Source organism: Syngnathoides biaculeatus, chromosome 17 (assembly GCF_019802595.1).
Source record: "Syngnathoides biaculeatus isolate LvHL_M chromosome 17, ASM1980259v1, whole genome shotgun sequence".
Taxonomy (NCBI): Eukaryota; Metazoa; Chordata; class Actinopteri; order Syngnathiformes; family Syngnathidae; genus Syngnathoides; species Syngnathoides biaculeatus.
In genome coordinates this window covers 330,883-354,840 of record NC_084656.1, presented here as the reverse complement: position 1 = coordinate 354,840, position 23,958 = coordinate 330,883, and the positions used below count along the sequence as shown (strand labels likewise).

The 23,958-nt window shown below is 40.6% G+C and overlaps 1 protein-coding gene across 3 annotated transcripts in view; it reads right to left on the bottom strand.

The window, feature by feature from the left end:
- scai (suppressor of cancer cell invasion) overlaps positions 1–23,958 on the bottom strand; it is a 188,826-nt gene that overhangs the window by 163,779 nt on the left and 1,089 nt on the right. For all 3 annotated transcript variants that reach the window (XR_009792230.1, XM_061800572.1, XM_061800573.1), the window contains exons 2-3: positions 4,698–4,822; positions 2,961–3,056 (exon numbers count right to left, since the gene is read on the bottom strand). Coding sequence is in view for 2 of the 3 variants with exons in the window: in XM_061800572.1 (XP_061656556.1) it covers positions 2,961–3,056; positions 4,698–4,816 (215 nt within the window). In the remaining variant the exon portion in view is untranslated. The remainder of the gene's footprint in view (positions 1–2,960; positions 3,057–4,697; positions 4,823–23,958) is intronic.

Below are 23,958 nucleotides of genomic sequence, written 5' to 3'. Positions count from 1 at the left end.
CAGGATACGGACACAGAGTCTGGGCCCAGTGCTTTGTTGATCTTTTGTTGTTTGAAGGCCTGTCTAACGTCGTTTTCATGGATGTTAAATGGTGTATTGGAAGGTGGTGCGGCTTGTAGTGCGGCTTGGTGGGTGCATGGTATGGAAATGTCAATTTCAAATCTGCAGTAAAAGCTATTTTACAAAAAAAAGGTTTTGGAGTTGACAAAAAAAAAACAGATTTAAATCCAATTGAGATGCTGTGCTGTGACCTTAAATGGGCACGTCATGCTAGAAAAAGCTCCAATATGGCAGAGTTGAAACAATTCTTCAAAGAAAAGTGAGACAAAATTCCTCCAGAGCGATTTGAGAAATCACCAATTATCCCATATGCTTGATTGATTTCAGTTATTGCTGTCAAGAGTGGTACAACCCGTTATTAGGTAGAGGAGGCAACTACTATTTCACACAGGGTTGGAAGGGTTTGGATATTTCACAGCCCAGTATATTGTTCTCAATCTTTTCACGGTTCAAGCATTTCAAACATATTTAATGTATTCAGGAAGAAAACAGATTATTGTTTTGGAGTCTTTAATATTTGAAGGCTGTCGACCTTGGTGCGCTCGTCTGGCTGCGGGGTTTGAGGTCCGCCGTTGCATACTGCCGCGATCGCCCTCCCTAAGTACCAGGACCGCAGTCTCACAGGACTTGAAGTGGGACACCAACATCAACTCCCTCCTCAAAAAAGCCCAGCAAAGGATGTACTTCTTGCGGCTTCGAAGGAAGCATCGCCTGTCACAACGGCTGCGGAGACTGTTCTACACAGCGGTCATCCAATCAGTACTGTGTACCTCCATCACAGTCTGGTTTGGGGCTGCCACGAAAAGGAACAAACTCAAACTGCAACGAACAATCAAAATCGGTGAACGAATTGTCAGTAACACCCTTCCCACCCTTGAAGAGTTCCACGCCATTCGAACTTGGCCCAGAGCGGGCAGGATTCTTTTGGACCCTCCACATCAAGGCCACCAGCTCTTCTAGCTCCTTCCCTCGGGGAAGCTCTACCGATCAATGCAAGTCAAAACTACTTTTTATCCCCTATGACAATTAATTTATTAAATTCTTGATCAGCGTGGCAGCCTCCGGTAAGTTCTCTCTGGTATTGTTTACCTTTGTGTGTTTTTCGGTCGTCGCGGGACTCAAGTACACTAGAAAAGACTTGCTAACCATCAGAGAGTCTTCTCTGGACAATTCCTCCCAATTCGCTCAAACATTCCGGAGTTACTTGTCGCTGCTCTCGACAACGCTTTGTGTCAACGGAGCAGAGGCTTGTGAGCCGGTATACAAGTTCAACTGCGAAAGAGGGGATACCGTCTGGCGCTCCCGTCTATTCGTCTTGCGAACCTATGCTCACTAGCCAACAAGATGGATGAACTTCAGCTTCTGATCAAGACCTGCAAAGACTTTGGACGTTCAGCCGCCCCATGCTTCATGGAGACCTGGCTTTGTGACTGCATCCCCAATGGCGCCATTACGGTACCCAGCTTTCATCGCATCGTGGAAGCAGAACGGAAATCGATTTACATTCCTCCTCAAGCTAGCATGAACGCAGCACTGCTAACGTTTGCAGAACAGGCAACCGAGATTTAGAAAAAACATCCAGATTCACTGCTCATTACCCTAGATTTTAACAGCTAAACTTAACCACAAACTCCCTAAAGTATAAGAAGCATGTAAAATGTCCAACAAGGGACAATTACACTCTACTCCACTGTTATAATTTCATTAAACACGCCAATCGCGTACTTCCCAGTACTCCTCTAGGCTTCTCTGATCAATGTTTACTCTACGTAATACCTACATACAGGCAAGCTCTTAAGTGTACGAAGCCTTTGATAAAATCAGTTAAAAAGTGGACCAATGAGAAAAAATTAGAACTTCAAAGTTGCTTTGACTGCACAGACTGGAGTGTCTATTAAAATTCAGCGAGCAACCTAGATGAATTCACAGATATTGTTACTGCATATGGAGGTTTCTGTGAGGAGGTGTAGGTACCAACAAAAAGGCTGTGCAATTAGGCAATAAGTTGAAAGGAGTGTGTTAAAAAATAGCAGTGTGAAATTCAATCAGTGATGTCATCAATTTTGTGAAAAGCAGGTGTGAATCAGGTGGCTCCTATTTAAATATGAAACCATGACCTTTTGAACATGCATTTCTAGTTGAAAGCCTGAGGAAAATGGGTCATTCAACACATTTAGAAGAAGACTGTACTTTGAGTTTGATTGAAGATGGGGAACCTAATAAAGAGGTGCAAAAAATCTTCAACTGAAGTGATCTCTAGTGCCTTAAAATGAAGAACAAAATAAAAATGAATCTCAGAATAACTAGAATGGCAAATGCTCAGCCAATGATCATATCCAGGATGAAGCAACACCAAGAAATGTAAATGATTTGTGGAATGTTAAGGAATCTTGGAGTTGAGCAACAGCTGAAAGGTTCCCTAAATTGGTTGACTCCGTGGCACATAGATGTGAAGTGGTTATACAAAAAAAACCTGATCCAACAACAAAATATTAGTTTAGTGATTCAAAGGTTTGGTAAAGCCTAGAAACAAAGTTTGTACAAAATAGTTTTGAGTATGTAAAGTCAACGGCAAACTGCTATTTTTCATCAACAGACCCCTTTCAACAAATTTTCCAACTGCAAAGCCTTAAGAGTGTGTATATCATGAATGCTTGGTCTTGTTTCTTTTCTGAGAATCTACTGCACCTGGTGCTAACTTGTTTGACATGTAGCGATAAAAGATATACAGTAAACGTGGATTAATATGGTTAGTCAAATTGGACTGTAATTATTTGGAACACTACTGTACAATCACTGCAATGAAATGAAGTCTTAAATATTGCAAAATGACATATTTGAAGCCAAAAAAGTGTAATTAAAGACGAAAATTATGGAAAATAACAAATGAAGGAAATAACCTGTGCTGCTGCTGAAATTTCCACAGCTTGGTGTAAACATCAAAAGTCCGCCCAAAGTAGGACTGCCAATGCTTGTGTCCGTATTGAGGAAGGTCCCTGCGGTAAAATGATTTAAACATACAGGAGAAAAAGAAAATCAATATGTGCATTCAGGAAAAAAAAATTAACAATTGAAACCAATCACTACTATTGAACATTCTCAGGGCATTTAATGAATCACACTGGACTGTTCTTGTCTCATAAGAGTGTTCACCTATCATTCAAGCAGGATTTAGCAGTTCATGCACAAGGCTGGATTCAGTAGGTTAGCTCTCGCTTAAGTGTTGGTGGGAAAACCCAAGTAAATATCCTCAAAATTAGAGGTGAGCCCAAGCTGAGAAAATTTAACTTTTTTGGATGCATTCAGATCCATTAGAGAAAGACCTCCTGCAGCCAACAACAGTTGTTTGGGACAAATTCACTTCACCTCCAACGTACATGGAGGCGTGTTGCGGCCACACGTTAAACTTCGGTAAAACTCTCCCCGACAGATTTTTTTTTAATATGCATTGTTCTCAAATGAGTCCAATGCGTATTTAAAAAAAGAAAATAAACCGTCGGTCACAGAGATGTTTACTGAAGTTTAACGTGTGGCCGCAATCCACTTCGTGTTGGAGGAGCCGACTAAGTCTTTTTTTTTTTCCCAATCATAGTTAATGAATGCGAGTTTGTGTAAAAACGGGGTCATTTGTTTAAATATTGGCATTTGTATTGAATACTAGCTGAAAATATCGATGGATTTCGACAAAAGTTGACGTGGAGCCAGTCACGTGACTTTGATGACATAGGTGCCCGAGCTCTATAGCAGGGCACACAGAAACAAACAACTAGTCGCACTTACAATCACACCTATGGGCAATTTAGAGAGTCTCCGAACAATGCATGTTTTGTGGATATGGGAGAAAACCAGAGTGCCAGTAGAAAACATGCAGGCACAGGGAGAACAGGCAAACCCCAGAATTTGAACCCTGGTCCTCAGAACTGTGAGGCAGAGACTCTAATCAGTAGTCTACTGTGCTGCCTGTAATTAAATTCCTTTATTATAATTAAATAACTTCACACAACAAAACCTTAGAGCATGATTCGATAGAACGCCGGTACAATCGTTAGTTCTACCGCTAGTTTGCTAAATCAATAAGTGAACATACGCCAAGCAGACTTGAATTGAAGTCCTGTCCCGAGCATCGGTTACCACTAGCACATTTTGGTTCTTATATTACACACGATGCGATCGATTGTTGTTGTTGTCATAGTTGTGGTCATGAGTTTATCTAGTCGCGTTTGAATTGACAAGATAGATCATAAAAGATGAGATGCGGTAGAATCGGAATACAAGATTTTATGGCAGTATTCTGACTGAGTGCAATCGTGAAAGACCAGATATGTCCTTGTAGTCTCATCCGGGAATTGTGGGTCGTCTGTCCCACACGACTGATGCAAGTATTTGTAGTTTTGATAACAATACCTTCTTTCAGCTTTGATTTTTGTGTCACTGGCACTTTAAGATAATCATGACCTTTTTATACATAAAAGAACAGCATTTTTCTAACCACAAGGTATTTCACAAATTTACAATTGTATGAGATTAGTTGATTAAAATGATTCAATAAATTTTACACCAAAACACAACCATGATCAATGTTGGAAAATATGAAAGGTTCGATATGTGGAATAAGAAAGTGATGGAGCAAGTCTAACCTTAATCCATTAAAAAGTTGTTTTGATTTGTCCAGGAGATAACAAAAATCTGTGACTGTTTTCCTTTCACCAAAAGGAATGTCATCCTCAGTCTCAGCTCCAGTCATGACAGCAATCATTTACACCTAAAAAAAAAAACAAACAAAAAAAAAACCCAAAAAACAGAGATGATATGATAAGATGATAGTCAGTGTGCACTCACGAGGGAACAGCTTCCAAACTGGTCCATGGGGTGAGGAAAGGCTAGAAAGGTGGCATGAATAAAGCAATTGTCTAAACTTCGATAGTTAAGAATAAACTGAAATCTACAAACATGCAAAAACACACACACATTCTTTAAAATCATTGAAAATTTTGAGCTATTGTCAAATACCACTATGTTGGATGATTATTGTGTGAATTTTGCTGTGACTATACCATCTCACAGCTGGAGTTTGGTTTTATCTCTGGGCCATTCCTCTGGACAGCCTCTGCATCCAGTAGTCAGTATAAATCATGGCACAAATTAGTGCTAAATGATTAATCAATTTCCAATTATTTAAGTTTTGTTATCCAATTATATTTATTTATGTATTAAAATGCAAATCCTGGCTGACATACAAGGTTTACACTGATGAAATTGCGGCCAAGAGAAGAAAGCCAATTACAGAAGAGGTACAGTTTTGTCAGCCATTTGGAATTGGATTGGGTTTGAGGTGTCAAACAAAAAGCAACACAGCCCGTGGTTCAAAATATGCTCAAAGCCCTTTGCAAATAGACTTAAGCGGAATCATTCTTCGACCTTGCTTGGTGACCAGAGCAAAGCGGTCAGAGCATATAACTCCAATCTTAAAGTCCTTGCACTAGCTTCCAGTCCGCTTTAGAATGTATTTTAAAGTTCTAATACTGGTCTATAAATCACTCAACGATTTAGGTCCTGAATAGGTGAAAGAAATGCTTACGGAAAACAAACCCAGTAGAGCTCTGAGATCAATTGACTCAGGTGAAATAGTGGAGCTCAGAGTCCAAAGCAAACATGGTGAAATAGCTATTATGCTGCACACAAATGGAATAAGTTGCCAGAGGTGAGGTCAGCCCCAAGTGTGAATGTTTTTAAATTCAGGTTGAAAACTATTCTTTTTATTTCTTCATGCTATTTAGGGTATTTCGATTTTTTAATCATATTTCTTGGACTGTACGTGGTTTTAATTGTACTTTTTTGAATATATATATATATATATATATATATATATATATATAATTGTCATTTTTCTTTGTATCTCGTTTTAAATGTTTTATCTCTTTGTTTTCAAATACTTTTAATCATGTAAAGCACATTGAGTTACCTCGTGTATGAAATGCGCTATACAAATAAATTTGCTTTGCTTTATCTATGACAATAATGACGCCCACAGGATTCCTTACCAATTTGGGATTTCCTAATTTCATAATTTTTCCAGACCCACATTTCTAGACGTCTAGTTAAAATGTGTGATTAATTTGTAATTAATTTGTGATATTTGAGAAAATGGCTCCACCTAATTTCTGATTTCACAGCCTTCTTGATGAATGTAATCCCATGCTTTTATTCTCAACCACATTTTCGATTAGTGTTTTCAATTTTATCTTTTATAAATGTTTATATGTCTGAAGCATTGTTCTCATGATGTCAATGACTTATGTCAATTTATAATTTGTTGGAATAAGTTCATTCCCAACCAATGTGCACGTATGTGAGCCATGAGAGCGCTTCTGGTGTGCTGCAGGAAATTATCAAATTTCACTGAATTGAAAAAAAAAAATTTATTGACGACAAATAATGTATCTGTTCATCTATGGAAATGAGATATAAAGACAGAACAAATACATTCACTTCTATGAGATTGCATAAAGTGCATATCTAACTTGTGAATTCACTTTTAGTGACTTTTTTGGTGGTGTGTCAAGAAAGGCCTGGGATGAAAATCATGTCTGAAAACGTGAGCACCCAATGAACCAAATTTACTAATCTATTATGAAGATTAACCTTCAATGCAGTTAAAGGAGGACTTTGTCCAAAATTCATATTTACAATAAACTCTCCATTCAGAAATAATATTTCACACATTTTGGACATTTAAAAAAATTGAAAATAAAGGAGATTTTTGAAATCCACGCATTATCTGGATATGTGCCAACTTTCACACCCAGACACGGAAAAAACGTCCTTGACCCCGCCCCATGACGTTGCCAGTGCTTAGCGTTACAGACCATTCGCTCTAGCAAGGCCAAGATGCCAACATGTTGTGGATCAAAACAGAGAAAATACACCCAAATTGGTCATTCTTTAAACTCCCGTGGGGTCAACCTGACAGATAAAGCTATGGCTGTCACCAGTCACTCACATTTGAAAAATGTACGGGTGTGGACAGTCATGCCCGCAGATATAAAGTTATGGGTGTAGTCCACCAGTCATGCTCGCAGACAAAGTTGAAGGTGTGTGTTCTGTTTGTAAGTATTAATGTACCACTTTAAGAGCGGAGGGGGGCGGTGCCAGGTGAACTAGGAAGGAGAAGTAGGGTGAGCAGCACCTCGTTGATAGAGACGGTGTGCTTCCGTGTTTAAAAAAAAAAAAAAAAAAAGACACCAGGCTGTGGTCCACTGCGATGTATCGGTTTTCATGTGCGCCGAGAGTGTGCGACAAGTGCGCAGTTGCGTGGCGGAGCAGCTTAGAGGAAACATTGGTCAAGACTATACAAAATGAGATACATCTTTCAATATCTATTTCTACTCGTAACAAATTTCACGCACGTGATTTTTCATGCTCGACTGTGCAGATTTGCAAGTGCGATGGAGTGCAGGTCCATCTGCTCACGTCAAATCACAGTGACTGCTGTCACAGTTCAGGCTCGTTCATCACCCGGGAAAATTTGCACGCAATAACCATTACTGGTTATTTGCTGGCTAGCTATAGCCTCTCGTGCCAGTACTGTATAAGCAACAATATACTTTATGAGGTGGCACGATGGTGCAGCTGTAAGGCGTTGACCTCACAGTGTGCCAGTGTAAGCAACCAGATATTTTATGAGGCGCCACCACGGAGCAGCTGTAAAGCCTTAGCCTCACAGTTATGAGGTTCCGGTTTCAATCTCAGACCTCCCTGTGAAGAGCTTGCATGTTCTCCCTGTGTCTGTACCCTGCCTCCTGCCCGTTGAGAGCTGGGATAGGCTCCAACACTCCCGATATCCTCATGCGGCTAAGAAAATGGATGGATGGATATGTACGTGTAATCACTTTAGGGAAATCCCCTTTTTTTTTTAAATATATATATTCCCAATATAAATAAACCATTAGATAGTTCTACACCATACTCAGAAAATAAGCCTGCATTTTTGATAAAGTTTGGACACAGCCCATAGCATTCACACAGCATTCCAAGACTGTAAAAATATAAATATTTGTAATTATTTTTCACAAAAATAGGCTACAAAATGCCAGAGAGTGGACGTTCTCTGTCGGTGAAACGTATCCACAGGCATTGGGGTGTCACAACAGCAAGCACTGCAGGCGTGGCAAACGCTGGTTGGCTGTCAGTTTTCCAGCCGGGCTCATTGGAATGTCTGAGCGAAAAAGAAATACTTTTCCAATTTAGAAATGTTTCCAGGGGAAATCTGTGGATAATCTTGGCATTAAAAGAAACACTGAACCCTCATCTACTAACTTTTAGTGTGTGCTCCCATTCCTATAATTTTTGGAGAGTCTTCCTTTAAATAAGCTTTGACATGCTGTTTTTCAACAATGGAATCTTGTGTGGCAACTGTGCATATACAGTGCTGCAAAAAAGAATTTGCCACCTTCCTAATTTGTGTTGTTTTATTTTTGCATATCACACACAAAGATGTCAAATCTATCCATTTTCTTAGCCACTTATCCTCACGAGGGTCACGGGAGTGCTGGAGCCTATCCCAGCTGTCAAAGGAAATGAGGCAGGGTTTCGGGTTTAACCTTGTGGGGGCCGATGGATGGATGGAGGGAGGTTTCAAATCAAACAAATTTTAATATCACTTAAACCCAAATAAAAAATGTGCAGTTTTCAAATGACAATTCAATTAATTAAGGCACAACAAAATCCAAACATTTCTGACCCCCTGTGAAGAGGTAATTGCCGCCCACCCCTTGTTAAATCAAAAAGTCACACGCTGTGGCGACCCCTAACGGGACAAGCCGAAAGGAAAAGAAGAAGACTGTGACAAACCACAAATTTGGAAAAGGTGAGTTCAATTTCACAAGTCACACTCAAACCCGATTACCACAATACTTGTTGAATCAAGTAATCATTTAAATAGAATTTGTCAGAGAACATGAAGTAGCCAAGAACGAATGCATCATACCACAATCCAAAGAAACCCCCCCAAAAATTGAAAAAAAAAAACTGATTGAAATTCATCAGTCTGTAAAAGGTTACAAAGCCATTTCCAAGGCTTTGGGGGCTCCAGTGAAACACTGTCAGAGCTAGTATCCACAAATGGAGAAAGCTGGGAAAAGTGGCAAACCAAACAGGAGTGGGTGACTAAAATTACTAAAAGTGTGTGATGACAATTCATCCAGGACTTCCCAAAAAAACCAAGTCAACGTCCAGATTTAAATCCAATTGATATGCTGCCTTAAATGGGCAGTTCATGCTAGAAAACCTTGCAATATAGTGAAGTTGAAACAATTGTGCAAAGAAGAGTGGGACAAAATTCCTCCAGTGCGATCACCAATTATCGCAAACGCTTGATTTCAGTTATTGCTGCCAAGTGTGGGACAACCTGTTATTAGGCTCAGGAGACAATTACTTTTTCCACAGAGGGTCAGTAAGATTTGTAATTCTTTTTTTCATGCCTTAAGTTGAATTATTTATTTGACAACTGCATTTTGTATTTCCTTGGGTTTTATTTTTCAGGTTTCAATTGTATTCAAATTGTTTTGATGATTTGAAACTTTTGTGCATGATAAGCGATGCAAAAAAAAAAAAAAAAAATCAGGAAAGAGGCAATTACTTTTTCACAACACTGTAAGCAGAGTGCATTACTCACGGTTCTTCTTGTGACAAAAATAACTTGATTCCAGGTTTTGTTGAAGCTCTCCACACATGGACAATGCTTATGATTATTCCATGCAATCCTCTGTCATAAATCTTGCAAGGAGCAACTGATCGAGGCAAAACTATGGTGATACAGTTTGCTTTCTATTTACGTTTTATCGCTTCAACCACGCTTACGGGAACTTTCAGATGCTTAGATAATTCCATTGTTATGTTTTCCAACAATGACTGAGATGCTCTTGAGAGAACTGTCTGCTTTACCCATTTTGACATGTATCTTGACTCACACCTGCCAATGAATACCTTTTTGTAAGCCATCAATTTGAACTGAACCAGCTGATATTCATTTACACAAGGTACTGGACTGCTGTTTCATTATTGATAGATTTGAAGGTGTTATCTTAGCTTACATGCCTATTTTCTTCATAGGTTAAATAATTCTCATTTCACATTATTACACACAATTGATCTCATTTGTTCCATTTGTTTTATGTATGTATTATTTGGGTTGTTCCAAACATGGGTTCCATCTATCCATCCATTTTAAGAACTGCTGATCTTATAGGATTGCGAGTGTGCGAGAGCCTATCCCAGTAATCTTCAGACGAGAGGCAGGGTACACCCTGAACTAGTCACCAGCAATTGTAGGGCACATACAAACGACCATTCGCAGTCACATGCACCTCATCATCTACTAACTTTTAATCTGTGCTCCCATTCCTATTATTTTCGACAAAATCATCCTTTAAGCAGGAATTTGTCTTTTTAATTATTATTATTACTTATTATAGCCAATGATTAATATGTAGAAAGAAGAAGTGTATAATGTATCCTCTAATATCTGGTTGGGTGCTGGCAGGTAAAGCCATCAAAAATGAAGACAGTACTTGTATATGACAATGTACTGCTACTTTGGAAAAATATGACCCAAGTAAAATAAAAAGTAGTCCTTCATATAAATGCTTAAAAATTACTCAGGTACTGAGTCACTGCTCTGTAACTTCTATTTCATTATATCTTAATCAGTGAGCGACTGTAAATAAATACATTAGTTTTTTTCCTTTTGGCTTGTCCCATTAGGGGTTGCCACAGAGTGTCATCTTTTTCCTTGCATCTTCCTCTCGAACACCAACTGCCCTCATGTCTTCCCTCACAACATCCATCCACCTTCTCTTTGATCTTCCTCTTGCTCATTTGGCTGGCAACTCCATCTTCAGCACCTTTCTACCAATATACTCACTCTCTCCCCTCTGGATATGTCCAAACCATCAGAATCTCCACTCTCGAATCTTGTCCCCAAAACATCTAATCTAACTTTGGCTGTCCTTCTAATTACCTCATTTCCTATCCAATCCGACCTGCTCCCTTCTCAAGAAAACCTCAACATCTTCATTTCTGCCACTTTCAGCTCTGCTTCCTGTTGTCTCTTCAGTGCCACCGTCTTGAATCCATAAATCTGACCACTGTTTTAGAAACTTTGCCCTTCATCTTAGCAGAGACTCATCTGTCACATAACACACCAGACACCTTCTGCCAGCTGTTCCAACCTACTTGGACCAGTTTCTTCAATTCCATATCACACTCACCATTGCTCTGGGTTGTTGACCCCAAGTATTTAAAGTCGTCCACCCTCGCTATCTCTTCTCCCTGGAGCCTCACTCTTCCTCCTCCGCCCCTCTCATTCATGCACATATATTCTGTTTTACTTTGGCTAATCTTCATTCCTCTCCTTTCCAGTGCGTACCTCCATTTTCTAATTGTTCCTCCACCAGCTCCCTGCATTAACTGCGTATTGCAGTCATCCGCGAACATCATGGTCCAAGGGAATTTCAGTCTAACATTATCTGTCAGCCCATCCATTACCACAGCAAAAAGGAACGGCCTTAGAGCTGGTCCTTGATGCAATCCCATGTCCATTCTTCTTCTATCACACCTATAGCACACCTCACCGCTGTTCTGCTTCCCTCATGCATGTCCTGTACTATTCGAACACACGCCACACCAGACTTATGCTCTCTTGGTACTCTTTCATAGGCTTTCTCTAGATCCACAAAACACAATGCGTCTCCTGACCTTCTTTGTACTTTTCCACGACCATCCTGTAGGCAAATAATGAATCTGTGGTACTCTTTCTCGGCATGAAACCATACTGTTGCTCGCAGATACTTCTGTCCTGAGTTTAGCATCCACTATTTTTTCCAATACCTTCATTGTGTGACTCATCAACTTTACTTCTCTATAGTTTTTACAGCTCTGAACATCGCCTTTGTTCTTAAAAATGAGGACTAGCACAGTTTTCCTCCATTCTTCTACCATCTTCTCTCCCGCTAGTATTATATTCAATAAGTTGGTCAGGAACTCCACAGCCACCACTCCAAATTGCTTCCATACCTCCACAGCTATGTCATCAGGACCAACTGTCTTTCCGTTTTTCATCCTTTGTTGTGCCTTTCTAACTTCCCCCTGACTAATCATTCTAACTTCCTGGTCCTTCACAACTGCCTCTTCTACCGCTTTCCTCCTCTTCTTTGTCTTCGACCCACAGTAGCTGAATTTCCACCAACACCCTGCAGGTTAACAGTGCCAGGGGTGAGCATTGTTAACCCACGCCACGACCGATCCGGTATGGGATTCTTTAGATGAATGCTCATATTTGTTTGGCAAAGTTTTAAAGTGTATGGAAAGTGAATTTTTGAGCTCAAGTTATTTTGTCTCGATAAAAATATATATATTCAAGAGGACCATAAAATGCACATCTTGTTGTTCTTGTTCATTTTCTGTTGTTGTTCTTGTTTTTACTGAAAAATGCAAGTATTTATGAATACAATTACCTGAACTTTGACCGACTTTCCCGGACATGGCAAAAACCACCTTCCATATTGTTTTGCCGCTAATGTCATACAGTGAAGAAAATAAGTATTTGAACACAGTGCTATACCGCAATTATTATTATTATATATGAAATGGCTAGGCCACGCCAGAAGTTTGATATGCTTCTTATAGAGCCACTCCTTGGTTTTCCTGGGTGTGTGTTTCTGGTCATTGTCATGTTGAAACATCCAGCCACGACCCATCTTCAATGCGCTGACTGAGGGAAAGAGGTTCTCCCCCAAAATCTCACAATACATGGCTGTGGTCATCCTCTCCTTAATACAGTACAGTCGTCCTGTCCCATGTGCAGAAAAACACCCCCTAAAGCATGATGCTACCACCCCCATGCTTCACAGTAGGTATGGTGTTCTTGGGATGGAACTCATCATTCATCTTCCTCCAAACACGGTTAGTAGAATTATGACCAAAAAGTTCCATTTTGGTCTCATCTGACCACAAAACTTTCTCCCATGACTCCTCTGTAACATCCAAATGGTCATTGGCAAACTTAAGACGGGCCTTGACATGTGCTGGTTTAAGCAAGGAAACCTTCCATGCCATGCATGATTTCAAATCATAACGTCTTAGTGTATTACCAACAGTCACCTTGGAAACGGTGGTCCCAGCTATTTTCAGGTCATTGGCAAGTCCTGTCGTGTAGTCCTGCGCTGATTCCTCACCTTTCCAAAGATCACTGAGACTCCACATGGTGATATATTGCATGGGCTCCACTCCGATTGAGATTGGTCATGTTTAGCTTCGTCCATTTTCTAATGATTGCTCCAACAGTGGACCTTTTTTCCACCAAGCTGCCTGGCAATTGCTCCGTAGCCATTTGCAGCCATGTGGAGTTGTACAATTTTGTCTCTGGGGTCTTTGGACAGCTCTTTGGTCTTGGCCATGTTACAAGTTTGAGTATTACTGACTGTATGGGGTGGACAGGTGTCTTTATGCTGCTAACAACCCCACACAGGTGCATCTGATTCAGAATACTTGGCGTGGAGGTTGACTTTTAAGGGCGGACTCACAGGTGTGTGAGGGTCAGAATTCGAGCTTATAGACAGGCATTCAAATCCTTTTTTTACAGCTGTATCACACAAATAAATCGATAAATATATAACAAATATATATAATGTTTTTTTGTTTTTAAATCAGACATTGTGATTTCTGGATTTTTCTTTTTAGATTATCTCTCTCACAGTGGACATGCACCTACAATCGAAATTTCAGACCCCTCCATGATTTCTAAGTGGGAGAACTTGCAATATAGCAGGGTGTTCATCACTGTATATAGAATCATTACCTTCTTACTCCTGTAATATTCTGTAAATCTTAGCAATCTTTCCACCCCCTGGGTCTGATTTATAAGAAAGGAATATCTTAACCACAAGCAGATTAGTTTGTGATTTCTCCTGTTTCATTATTTTCAAGGTAATGTCTCAGTTCCAAGAATCTATAAAAGTCTTGGTTAGTTAGTCTAAACTGATTCCTTCGCTCCTGGAATTGTCGAAGTGCGCCCCCTTCATAAAGATCACTGTGCATAATGAGCCCCTTTTCGGCCCATTGTTTGAATCTTATGTCAAAGAGTGGGAAATCTGAGTCATATCCAATTCATTTTATAATCCATAATGGTTCCTTATTTGTTTTCATTGATTATTCTATTCTATACCAAATCTTGATGGACACTTTTATTAATGGTTGGGGCCTTTTAAAAATTGGACCAAGCCTGTGTCCCCAATAATTGCTTGAAATTGCATATCACTGGATATCGTACATTCTATAGCTATCCATTTTGCTTTGTAGGAAGGGTTACAAATGTCAACTAAAGTTTTTATTTGCACCTCTTGATAGTAATTTTTAATATTTGTCAGAACAAGGCCTCCTTTGTTTTTTGGTAGCTGGAGAGTGTGATAAATTCTTAGTCTCTTGCTCTGCCAAATAAATCTTGATATTAATTTGTCTCATTCTGAAAATGTCCTTTTTGGGAGCTCTACTTTTATAGTTTGAAACAGGTAAAGTAATCTGGATAGCACGTTTATTTTTATTGTTTCCACTCTCTGTTCAAATCCTAAAAAAGGAAGGAGGTTCCACCAGGTTAAATTGGATTTGATTTTTAGAGATTAAGGGGTCATACTTCTCTGATATAATTGTCTCCAGATTTATAGGAATGCTCACCCCCAAACAATGTTCCCTCTAAACTGTGCACATGTTGCGCACTCTCAGTGCAGAGGAAAACAGATCCAGCGCAGTTTTTTTCTTTTTTTTTTTTTTTTAAACACGGCAGCACACTACCTCTCACAAAGAGATGCTGCTCGGCCACACCAGGCCACACACTCTACTTCCTAGTTTACCTGACACCTCCCCCCTCCATTTTATAGGGGTACACTCAATTACAAACACCGGGGTATGTGAATAATAGAAGAAAAAGTGGTGAAACTGGATGAGATTTTCTCTTTTTTGAGTAAAAATGGTCTGGTCTGAAGCCAAAGTAGAAAGTTCAGGATGAGATGGTGTATAATATTATAATTCCACCTTGGCACAGGCTGACTAAGGATGAAAGCACATACGATACAATGCCCAAAAAGCTAATTCTGTATTTCAAATAGAGTAGGCAATATAACATGAACCCTAAAACTGTTTGGGAGCATCATTCAGCTTTCAACATACATTGTGAAATATATCCTGCAAGCAACAATTCAATTTTACACCAAGAAAAACAGATGGGGATGTCATCGTGGGTTAAAAACAAAATGAAACAAAGTTGGAAGCGACATTTCAAATTTATAGTTAATAATTGACTTATGTATTTGTATTGTAATGTATTTTTTAGTTTGTTGACATTTTCAGTGTACATTTGCAAAAACAAAACTGTTCTTAAAAATGTTCTGATGGGAATGTAATCTGAATCTTTTAATGAGCCATGTAACTTCAATGGATGACACTGATTGACCACAGTCCATACGTCTGATGTTGATCACAGTGGTCAAAGGGAGCGCTCACAGTCTTAGTGTGTTTGCTCAGACACGTAAAAAAGTAGAGGGAACATTGCACTCAGGTATTTAATTATTTTTGAATTCCAATTTACGATGAGTTTTTTGCCGATGGGCTGGCTAGTGGAGTAATTAAATGACAAGATTGGAGTTTTGTGCGTGTTCAGTTTATAACCTGAAACAAGACCATATTCGCTGAGTAATTCTGGGAGGGATTTAGATGGGTGCCTTAAGTATATCACCTGGAAACATAGCAATTTTATGTTCTTCATCAGTCACCTTGATGCCCTTAATCTTCTCATTCAGTTTGATCCATTGCTCAGTGGCCCGATAAAAAGAACATATAACAGCGGTGAGAGAGGGCAACGCTGACAACAACCACTGTGTAGTTCAAAGTTGGGCCGGATTTTGGCTGTTGGTGATATAAGGCTTGTATGGTCTTAGTAAAAAAGATCATCGGGACACACAAACCCCTCTACCACTAGAAGGTGACGGCTCGAGGAGGGAGATTGTAATCCATTCCCGAATGATTTGGAGGAATTGGCACCAAGATGCGTTTCTAGTTTAGCTCCATAATCGCTCTTTGCACTGTTAATTTCTTTAATTAGCTGGTTTCTATTGCAATTGTAGAGGACCCTATATCCACTACAAAATGCAACCTCTTTAGCCTGGCCATCAAACTCTGGCTGTAAACGATGGATTGATGTTTTTGAATGTGTGAAAAGTTTTTTCTGATACACACACCTCCTCACAGAAACTGACTGCAGTAAGAATATCTGTGAATTCATCAAGGCTGTTTGATGAATTTTCAAACACACTCCAGTCTGTGCAGTCAAAGCAGATTTGAAGCTCTAATTTTGCCTCATTGGTCTACTTTTTAACTGATTTTACCAAAGGCTTTGCACACTTAAGTGCTTGCCTGTATATATGTATTATTAGAGTAAGCAGTGATCAGAGGAGCCTCGGGGAGTGCAGGAAATTGTGCGAGATGCGTGGTTAAGTATAGCTGCGTTAAAATCTCTGGGGATAATGAGTAGTAAATCTGGGTGTTTTTTCCTCAATTTCGTTTACCTGCTCAGCGAGCGTTACCAGTGCTGCTTTCATGCTAGCTTGGGGTGGAATGTAAACACCTACGAGAATGAAAGAGGCAAATTCACGCTGCGAGTAAAACGCTTTACAGTTCAACAACAACGACTTCGAAAGCAGGCTGCAGTGTGTGCCGAGCTGTGTAACGTCCGTGCACCATATCTCATTGATATAAAAGCATATTCCACTGCCTTTCGATTTACGTGCTAGCTCCGCGATGCAATGAATGCTGGGTAGCGTAATGGCCGCATTGGGGACACGTGCACAAAGCCAAGTCTCCGTGAAGCACAGGGCAGCAGAACGTCCAAAGTCTTTGCAGGTCTTTATCAGAAGCTGAAGTTCATCCATGTTGTTGGTGAAAAAAAGTCCAGAGAATACTCTGATGGTTAGCAAGTCATTTCTTGTGTACTTGAGTCCCAAGCCGACCAAAAAACACACAAACGTAAACAGTACTATGGAGCACGTACCGAAGTACAGTAGGTGCCAGTTTCTATGCTTGCTTGCATGAGCACCATTAATGCTGAAAGGTAGATACAGGGAGTCCTCGGTCTACAACTGAGATCCGTTCTCACGGTCGCGACTTAACTCGAATTTCGACGTAAGTCAGATTTCACCGTTACTCAAAATTTACGATGACCACTGGGATTGGTTGCAGCATTCCCGTGACCCTCATGAGGATAAGCGGGTCAGAAATGGATGGCTGTTGGTACTTCTATTCTATCTACTAAAATACATTAAAGTAAAAATTATGAGATCCTTCACTTACTATTAGGGAAGGGAAGCTGGGATGGTGAAGAATGAAGTCAGGCTGCGCTCTGCTAGCAAGCGGTAAATTCCTCCTCGGTGTCCTCTCCTTCCTGCTCTTTCGAAGTTAGGCAAATAGTCCCTTAATGAACATGAGGCTGATAATAAGCCTACGTTGATTCCGATCCATAACGTAAGTAATCTTTCCATCTTGGGAACCTTGCTTCGTTTTTTTTTTTCTTCACAAAAGAAGTTGCATTGAGATCACTGTATCCCTCATAAAGATGAAACCCTTCACGTACACTAAAATATGGGCTTCGTCCTTAATAGTAATCGCCACAGTCATCTGATTAAAACCCAAATCTTTATGTCCGTCATGTCTGTCGATGTTAATCCTTTCTCCATTTTTTTTTTTTTTTTTTAAATGATGTTGAGCTTCGGTTCCACGGTCAAAAAAAACACTATGGTGTTGGGGCCATAATGGCGGACAGGACTCGGGTGTCGTAAAGTTGAAAACGTCTTGGGTTGAGACTGTCTTAAACCGAGAACTAACAATATGGGTTTTGTGCTGTCATCCAAGCAATGTGTTTTTAATGGACACCCCATTTTATTTCACCAAGACAATAGCAATCCACATTCTGCGTGTGTTATAACAGTGTGGCTTTGGAGTAAAAGAGTGCAGGTACGAGATTGGAAGGAATTGCAAGGAATCCAGACTTGTCTCCAATTACTGTTACCCCTAAAAATTACAAACACAAATACAAATTCAACTAAGTAAACTACTAGAACTGTAACTAAATTGAATTCAGATTTGCGTCATGGCATGCAAGCATGCTTTAATAGCGTGTATATCGTATCCATTCAAAAACTTTTTAATTCTAGTTTTTATAAATGATTGAAACACATGAATTTGACAACAATTATTCACATCATGTTTCGTTATCAGTAAATATTGTAGACATTTTTACAAGTAATTGCTTCTGAACTCTCACCTTGTGTCTGAGCAAACACACTAAGCCCGTGAGCACTGTATTTGAAAGGTCGCTTCCAATTTTGCTTCTTTTTTTTAACCCACAATGATATGCCCGTCTGTTTTTCTTGGTGTAAAACTGAATTATTGCTTGAATATCTTTGGCAATGGATGTTGAAAGGTGAATGATGCTCCGAAACAGTTTTAAGGGTAATGTTATGCTGCCTCCTGTATTTAAAATACAGAATTAGATTTTTGTGCACTGTGCTTTCATCCTCGATCAGGTTGTGCCCAGGTGGAATTTTAACATTATAGACCACCTCATCCTGTACTTTCTACTTTGGCTTCAGACCAGACTTTTTTTACTCAAAAAGGAAAACATCTCATCCAGTTTCACCACTTTTTCTTCTATTCTCCACATACCCCGACATTCATTACAGCAACAGCACTTCTTTTTTTTACTTTTACGATTATTATCGAGAGACAAAGAAGAGGAGGAAACCGGATCCAGCGTCAGAAGAAAAAGAGGAATGCACAGAGCCTACAACTGAGTGTAGGGACTTTGAATGTTGGGACTATGACAGGAACAGCTCAGGAGTTGGTTGACATGATGATTAGGAGAAAGGTTGATATTCTGTGCATCCAAGAGAGCAGGTGGAAAGGTAGTAAGGCTAGAAGTTTGGGAGCAGGGTTTAAATTATTCTACCACGGAGTAGATGGGAAGAGAAATGGAGTAGGAGTTATTTTAAAGGAAGAGCTGGCTAAGAATGTCTTGGAGGTGAAAAGTGTATCAGATCGAGTGATGAGACTAAAATTTGAAATTGAGGGTGTTATGTATAATGTGGTTAGGGGCTATGCCCCACAGGTAGGATGTGACCTAGAGTTGAAAGAGAAATTCTGGAAGGAACTAGATGAAGTAGTTCTGAGCATCCCAGACAGCGAGAGAGTTGTGATTGGTGCAGATTGTAATGGACATATTGGTAAAGGAAACGGGGGCGATGAAGAAGTGATGGGTAAGTACGGCATCCAGGAAAGGAACTTTGAGGGACAGATGGTGGTGGACTTTGCAAAAAGGATGGAGATGGCTGTAGTGAACACTTATTTCCAGAAGAGGGAGGAACATATAGTGACCTACAAGAGCGGAGGTAGAACCACGCAGGTAGATTATATTTTGTGCAGACGATGTAATCTGAAGGAGGTTACTGACTGTAAAGTAGTGGTAGGGGAGAGTGTAGCTCGACAGCATAGGATGGTAGTATGTAGGATGATTCTGGTGGTGAGTTGGAAGATTAAGAAGACAAAGGTAGAGCAGAGAACCATGTGGTGGAAGATGAGAAAGGAAGAATGTTGTGCGCCCTTCTGGAAAGAGGTGAGACAGGGTCTCGATGGACAACCGAAGCTCCCGGAAGACTGGACGACGACAGCCAAGGTGATCAGAGAGACAGGCAGGAGAGTACTTGGTGTGTCATCTGGTAGGAAAGGGGAGAAGGAGACTAGGTGGTGGAACCCCAAAATACAGGGAGTCATACAAGGAAAGAGATGAGCGAAGAAGTGGGATACTGAGAGGACTCAGGAGAGGCGAAAGGAGTACATCGAGATGCGACGTCGGGCAAAGGTCGAGGTGGCAAAGGCTAAACAAGAGGCATATGAAGACATGTACACAAGGTTGGACATGAAAGAAGGAGAAAAGGATCTCTACAGGTTGGCCAGACAGAGGGATAGAGATGGGAAGGATGTGCACCAGGTTAGGGTGGTTAAGGATAGAGATGGAAATGTGTTGACTGGTGCCAGTAGTGTGCTAAATAGATGGAAAGAATACTTTGAGAAGTTGATGAATGAAGAAAATGAGAGAGAAGGAAGAGTTGAAGAGGCAAGAGTGAAGGACCAGGAAGTGGAAATGATTACTAAGGGGGAAGTCAGAAAGGCACGACAAAGGATGAAAAATGGAAAGGCAGTTGGTCCTGATGACATACCGGTAGAGGTATGGAAGCAATTTGGAGAGATGGCTGTGGAGTTTTTGACCAACTTATTCAACAGAATACTAGCGGGCGAAAAGATGCCTGAAGAATGGAGGAAAAGTGTTCCAGTTCCCATTTTTAAGAAAAAAGGGGACGTTCAGAGCTGTGGGAACTATAGAGGAATAAAGTTGATGAGCCACACAATGAAGTTATGGGAAAGAGTAGTGGAGGCTAGACTCAGGACAGAAGTAAGTATCTGCGAGCAACAGTATGGTTTCATGCCTAGAAAGAGTACCACAGATGCATTATTTGCCTTGAGGATGAGGATTGAGTGGAAAAGTACAAAGGTCAGAAGGAGCTACACTGTGTCTTTGTGGATCTAGCGAAAGCCTATGACAGAGTACCAATGTTAAAATAGTACAGGACATGTATGATGGCAGCAGAACAATGGTGAGGTGTGGCAGAAGAATTTAAGATGGAGGTGGGATTGCATCAGGGATCAGCTCTGAGCCCCTTCCTGTTTGCAGTGGTAATGGATGGGCGGACAGATGAGGTTATACTGGAATCCCTTTGGACCATGATGTTCGCAGATGAAATTGTGATATGCAGTGAAAGCAGGGAGCATGCAGGGTAACAATTAGAAAGATGGAGACATGCACTGGAAAGTAGAGGAATAATGATTAGTGGAAGTAAAACAGAATATATGTGCGTGAATGAGAAAGGTGGAGGGAGAAGAGTGAGGCTACAGGGAGAAGAGATAGCGAAGGTGGAGGACTTCAAATATTTAGGGTCAATAATCCAGAGCAATGGGGAGTGTGGTAAGGAAGTGAAGAAACGGGTCCAACCAGGTTGGAAGAGCTGGCGAAAGGTGTCTGGTGTGTTATGTGACAGAAGAGTCTCTGCTAGGATGAAGGGCAAAGTTTACAAAACAGTAGTGAGGCCGGCCATGATGTTCGGATTAGAGACGGTGGCGTTGAAGAAACAACAGGAAGCAGAAATAGAGGTGGCAGAAATGAAGATGTTGAGGTTCTCGGTCGGAATGAGCAGGTTGGACAGGATTAGAAATGAGCTCATCAGAAGGACAGCCAAAGTTGGATGTTTTGGAGACAAGATTCGAGAGAGCAGACTTCGTGGTGAGGGAAGACATGAGGGCAGTTGGGGTTCGAGAGGAAGATGCAGGAGATAGGCTAAGATTGCAAAAGATGACACGCTGTGGCGACCCCTCACGGGACAAGCCGAAAGGAAAAGAAGAAGAAGACCATTATTACCGAGAGTAAACACAAGCAGCATTTCTAACTCTCTTTGCTCTACATTGCCCAGACTATGTTGCTAACATGCATAGAGTTCCACATTCGGCCAATCAACAGACTCGTATCAGATTTTCCGCCTCACTTGCAAAAGTCGAATCGGAAGTGGAGTGTGGGTTCTGTCACGGGTTCTAGTCGGAATATTGCAGAAAAACTGTTTTGTTTTTTTATCCATGCAATTTAAAAAGACGGAATTCCGCCTATAAGCGGAAAAATCTCGTCTGGAGTTTGTACAATTAAAACTGTTGTTCTTTCTTCAAAATGTTAACATTATATCAATGATTCATTGACGTTATTTCTATACTGTTGATAATTGAAATTCTATTAAAATTCTTTCGTTCTATGTTTAGAGTTTCAACATTGTTTCAATCATCAACCAACATGCAACATAATGTAGTATCAGAACCAAATTCCATCATTGATTCATGCATTTTGGTGAAAAACTAAAATTTGAATTAAGGTTCCATAAATGCCTGCTATATAGGTAGTTTTAGAATTTGCATTTATTTTCCTACTTTTGCTTTTTGCAGTCATATCAGTCAGGTTCTTAATTGCCTTACATGCATAAATCCATCCATTTTTTTTAGCCGCTTATCCTCACGAGGTTTGCGGAAGTGCTGGAGCCTATCCCAGCTTTCAATGGGCAGGAGGCGGGGTACATTCTGAACTGGTTGCCAGCCAATCGCAGGGCACATACAGGGTTCATACTCAGTCTGACCCCAAAAATTTAAGGGCTTTTTAGGGGCATTCTTTGGGGCTGACACGAAAAATTTAGGGCCGACACGGAAAAAATTTAGGGCCATCGTGGGAAATCAAGAGAAAGGAAAATAGACTCACCCAATGGTGCCATCAACTGTTCTTGGTTCATCAAATGTTCCAGTACCTCAGTACCTGTGACAGTGATCACCTGTCACCCCTTGTGGTAGTTCTCATTGATGTGACCATTGTCAATGTCTTCACATAACAGTCTACAGAAAAACAGATTCTAACTACAATTGCAACTATATACACAAATGTCTTCTACTGATGTCTGTCTCAGCACCCCTATTCTGGCTCCTTGAGCCTACCCAGTGCCTCCTCCATTTGTTGCTGCAGAGGTGCCAAAGTGGCTCTCTTGTCCTTTGTTCTGCCTCTGAGTGCATTGGCCTCGGTGATAAACCTCAGATTCCTCTTTTCTTCTGCCTCCTCACGTAGCCTGTCAGCCTTCTCAATAAGCGTAGATATATCAGTCTCTATTCTGGCTTTGAGGCAGAAGAGATGAAAAGTGGGTAGCGATGCCAAATGTAGCCAGGTACGAAATCTTCCTTTCCCCACAGTGGTAGTTTTTAGCAATGTCACTGTCTGGGAACATGACTGCACACACTTTTGAATTATTTTCACAAGATTTGTAACTGTAATGGTTGCAGATCACTTTTAAAGTCCACACGATCTCTGCCTTTAACGAGTTCGTCTTCGTGTATTGAACTACGTTCATAAAGCCGGACTTCCGGCTGGTTGAAGTCGAAGTTGATGCTTCACTAACTTGATATTTTAGAAACAGATTCATACCAACGGAAGATGAGAGAGTCTTCGCCAAATCAGCGTGTCTCCTGTTTTTCCGGTGCGACTTCAACGCTTTGACACCCATCTTTTCAAGCTGGGAACTTTGCTTGCACAGATGGCAGTAAAACATGTGCCAATCTTTTGGATCTTGACGAACCCAGCTCCCGAACTCCTTTCTTTCAACCCAAGCAATGCCCTTCCCCATGATACAAGTTGGATCGATGAATGAACTACGCTACGTCGTAACGAAGACGAACTGAAATGCCTACTCACGGAAACAAACAATGGAATATCGACAAGATGGCGACAAGTTGTCAACAAGGTGACTTCCGTTGACAATTTCAGGCTGTTTTGGACGCAAGACGGATCGCTATTTTTTTAAAAATAAAAGATTAATTTATTTTTTAGGGAGAATTTGGGTGGGAGAGGTCCTCCCTTTGATTTTTTTTTTTTTTTAAATTTAAGGCCTTTTTCGGGGCTTGACCGGTTTTCGCGGATTTTTAAGGACTTTCAGAAGCCCCTAAATGCACCTTTGAAAATTTAGGGGTTTTTAGGGACTTTTAGGGCCGCGTGCGAACCCTGCACATAGATACAGACAACAGTCGCACTCACAATCACACCTAGGGGTAATTTAGACTGTTCAATTAATGTTGCATGTTTTTGGGATGTGGGGGGAAACTAGAGTGCTAGGAGAAAACCCACACAGGCACAGGGAGAACATGCAAACTCCACACAGGCGGGTCCGGGAT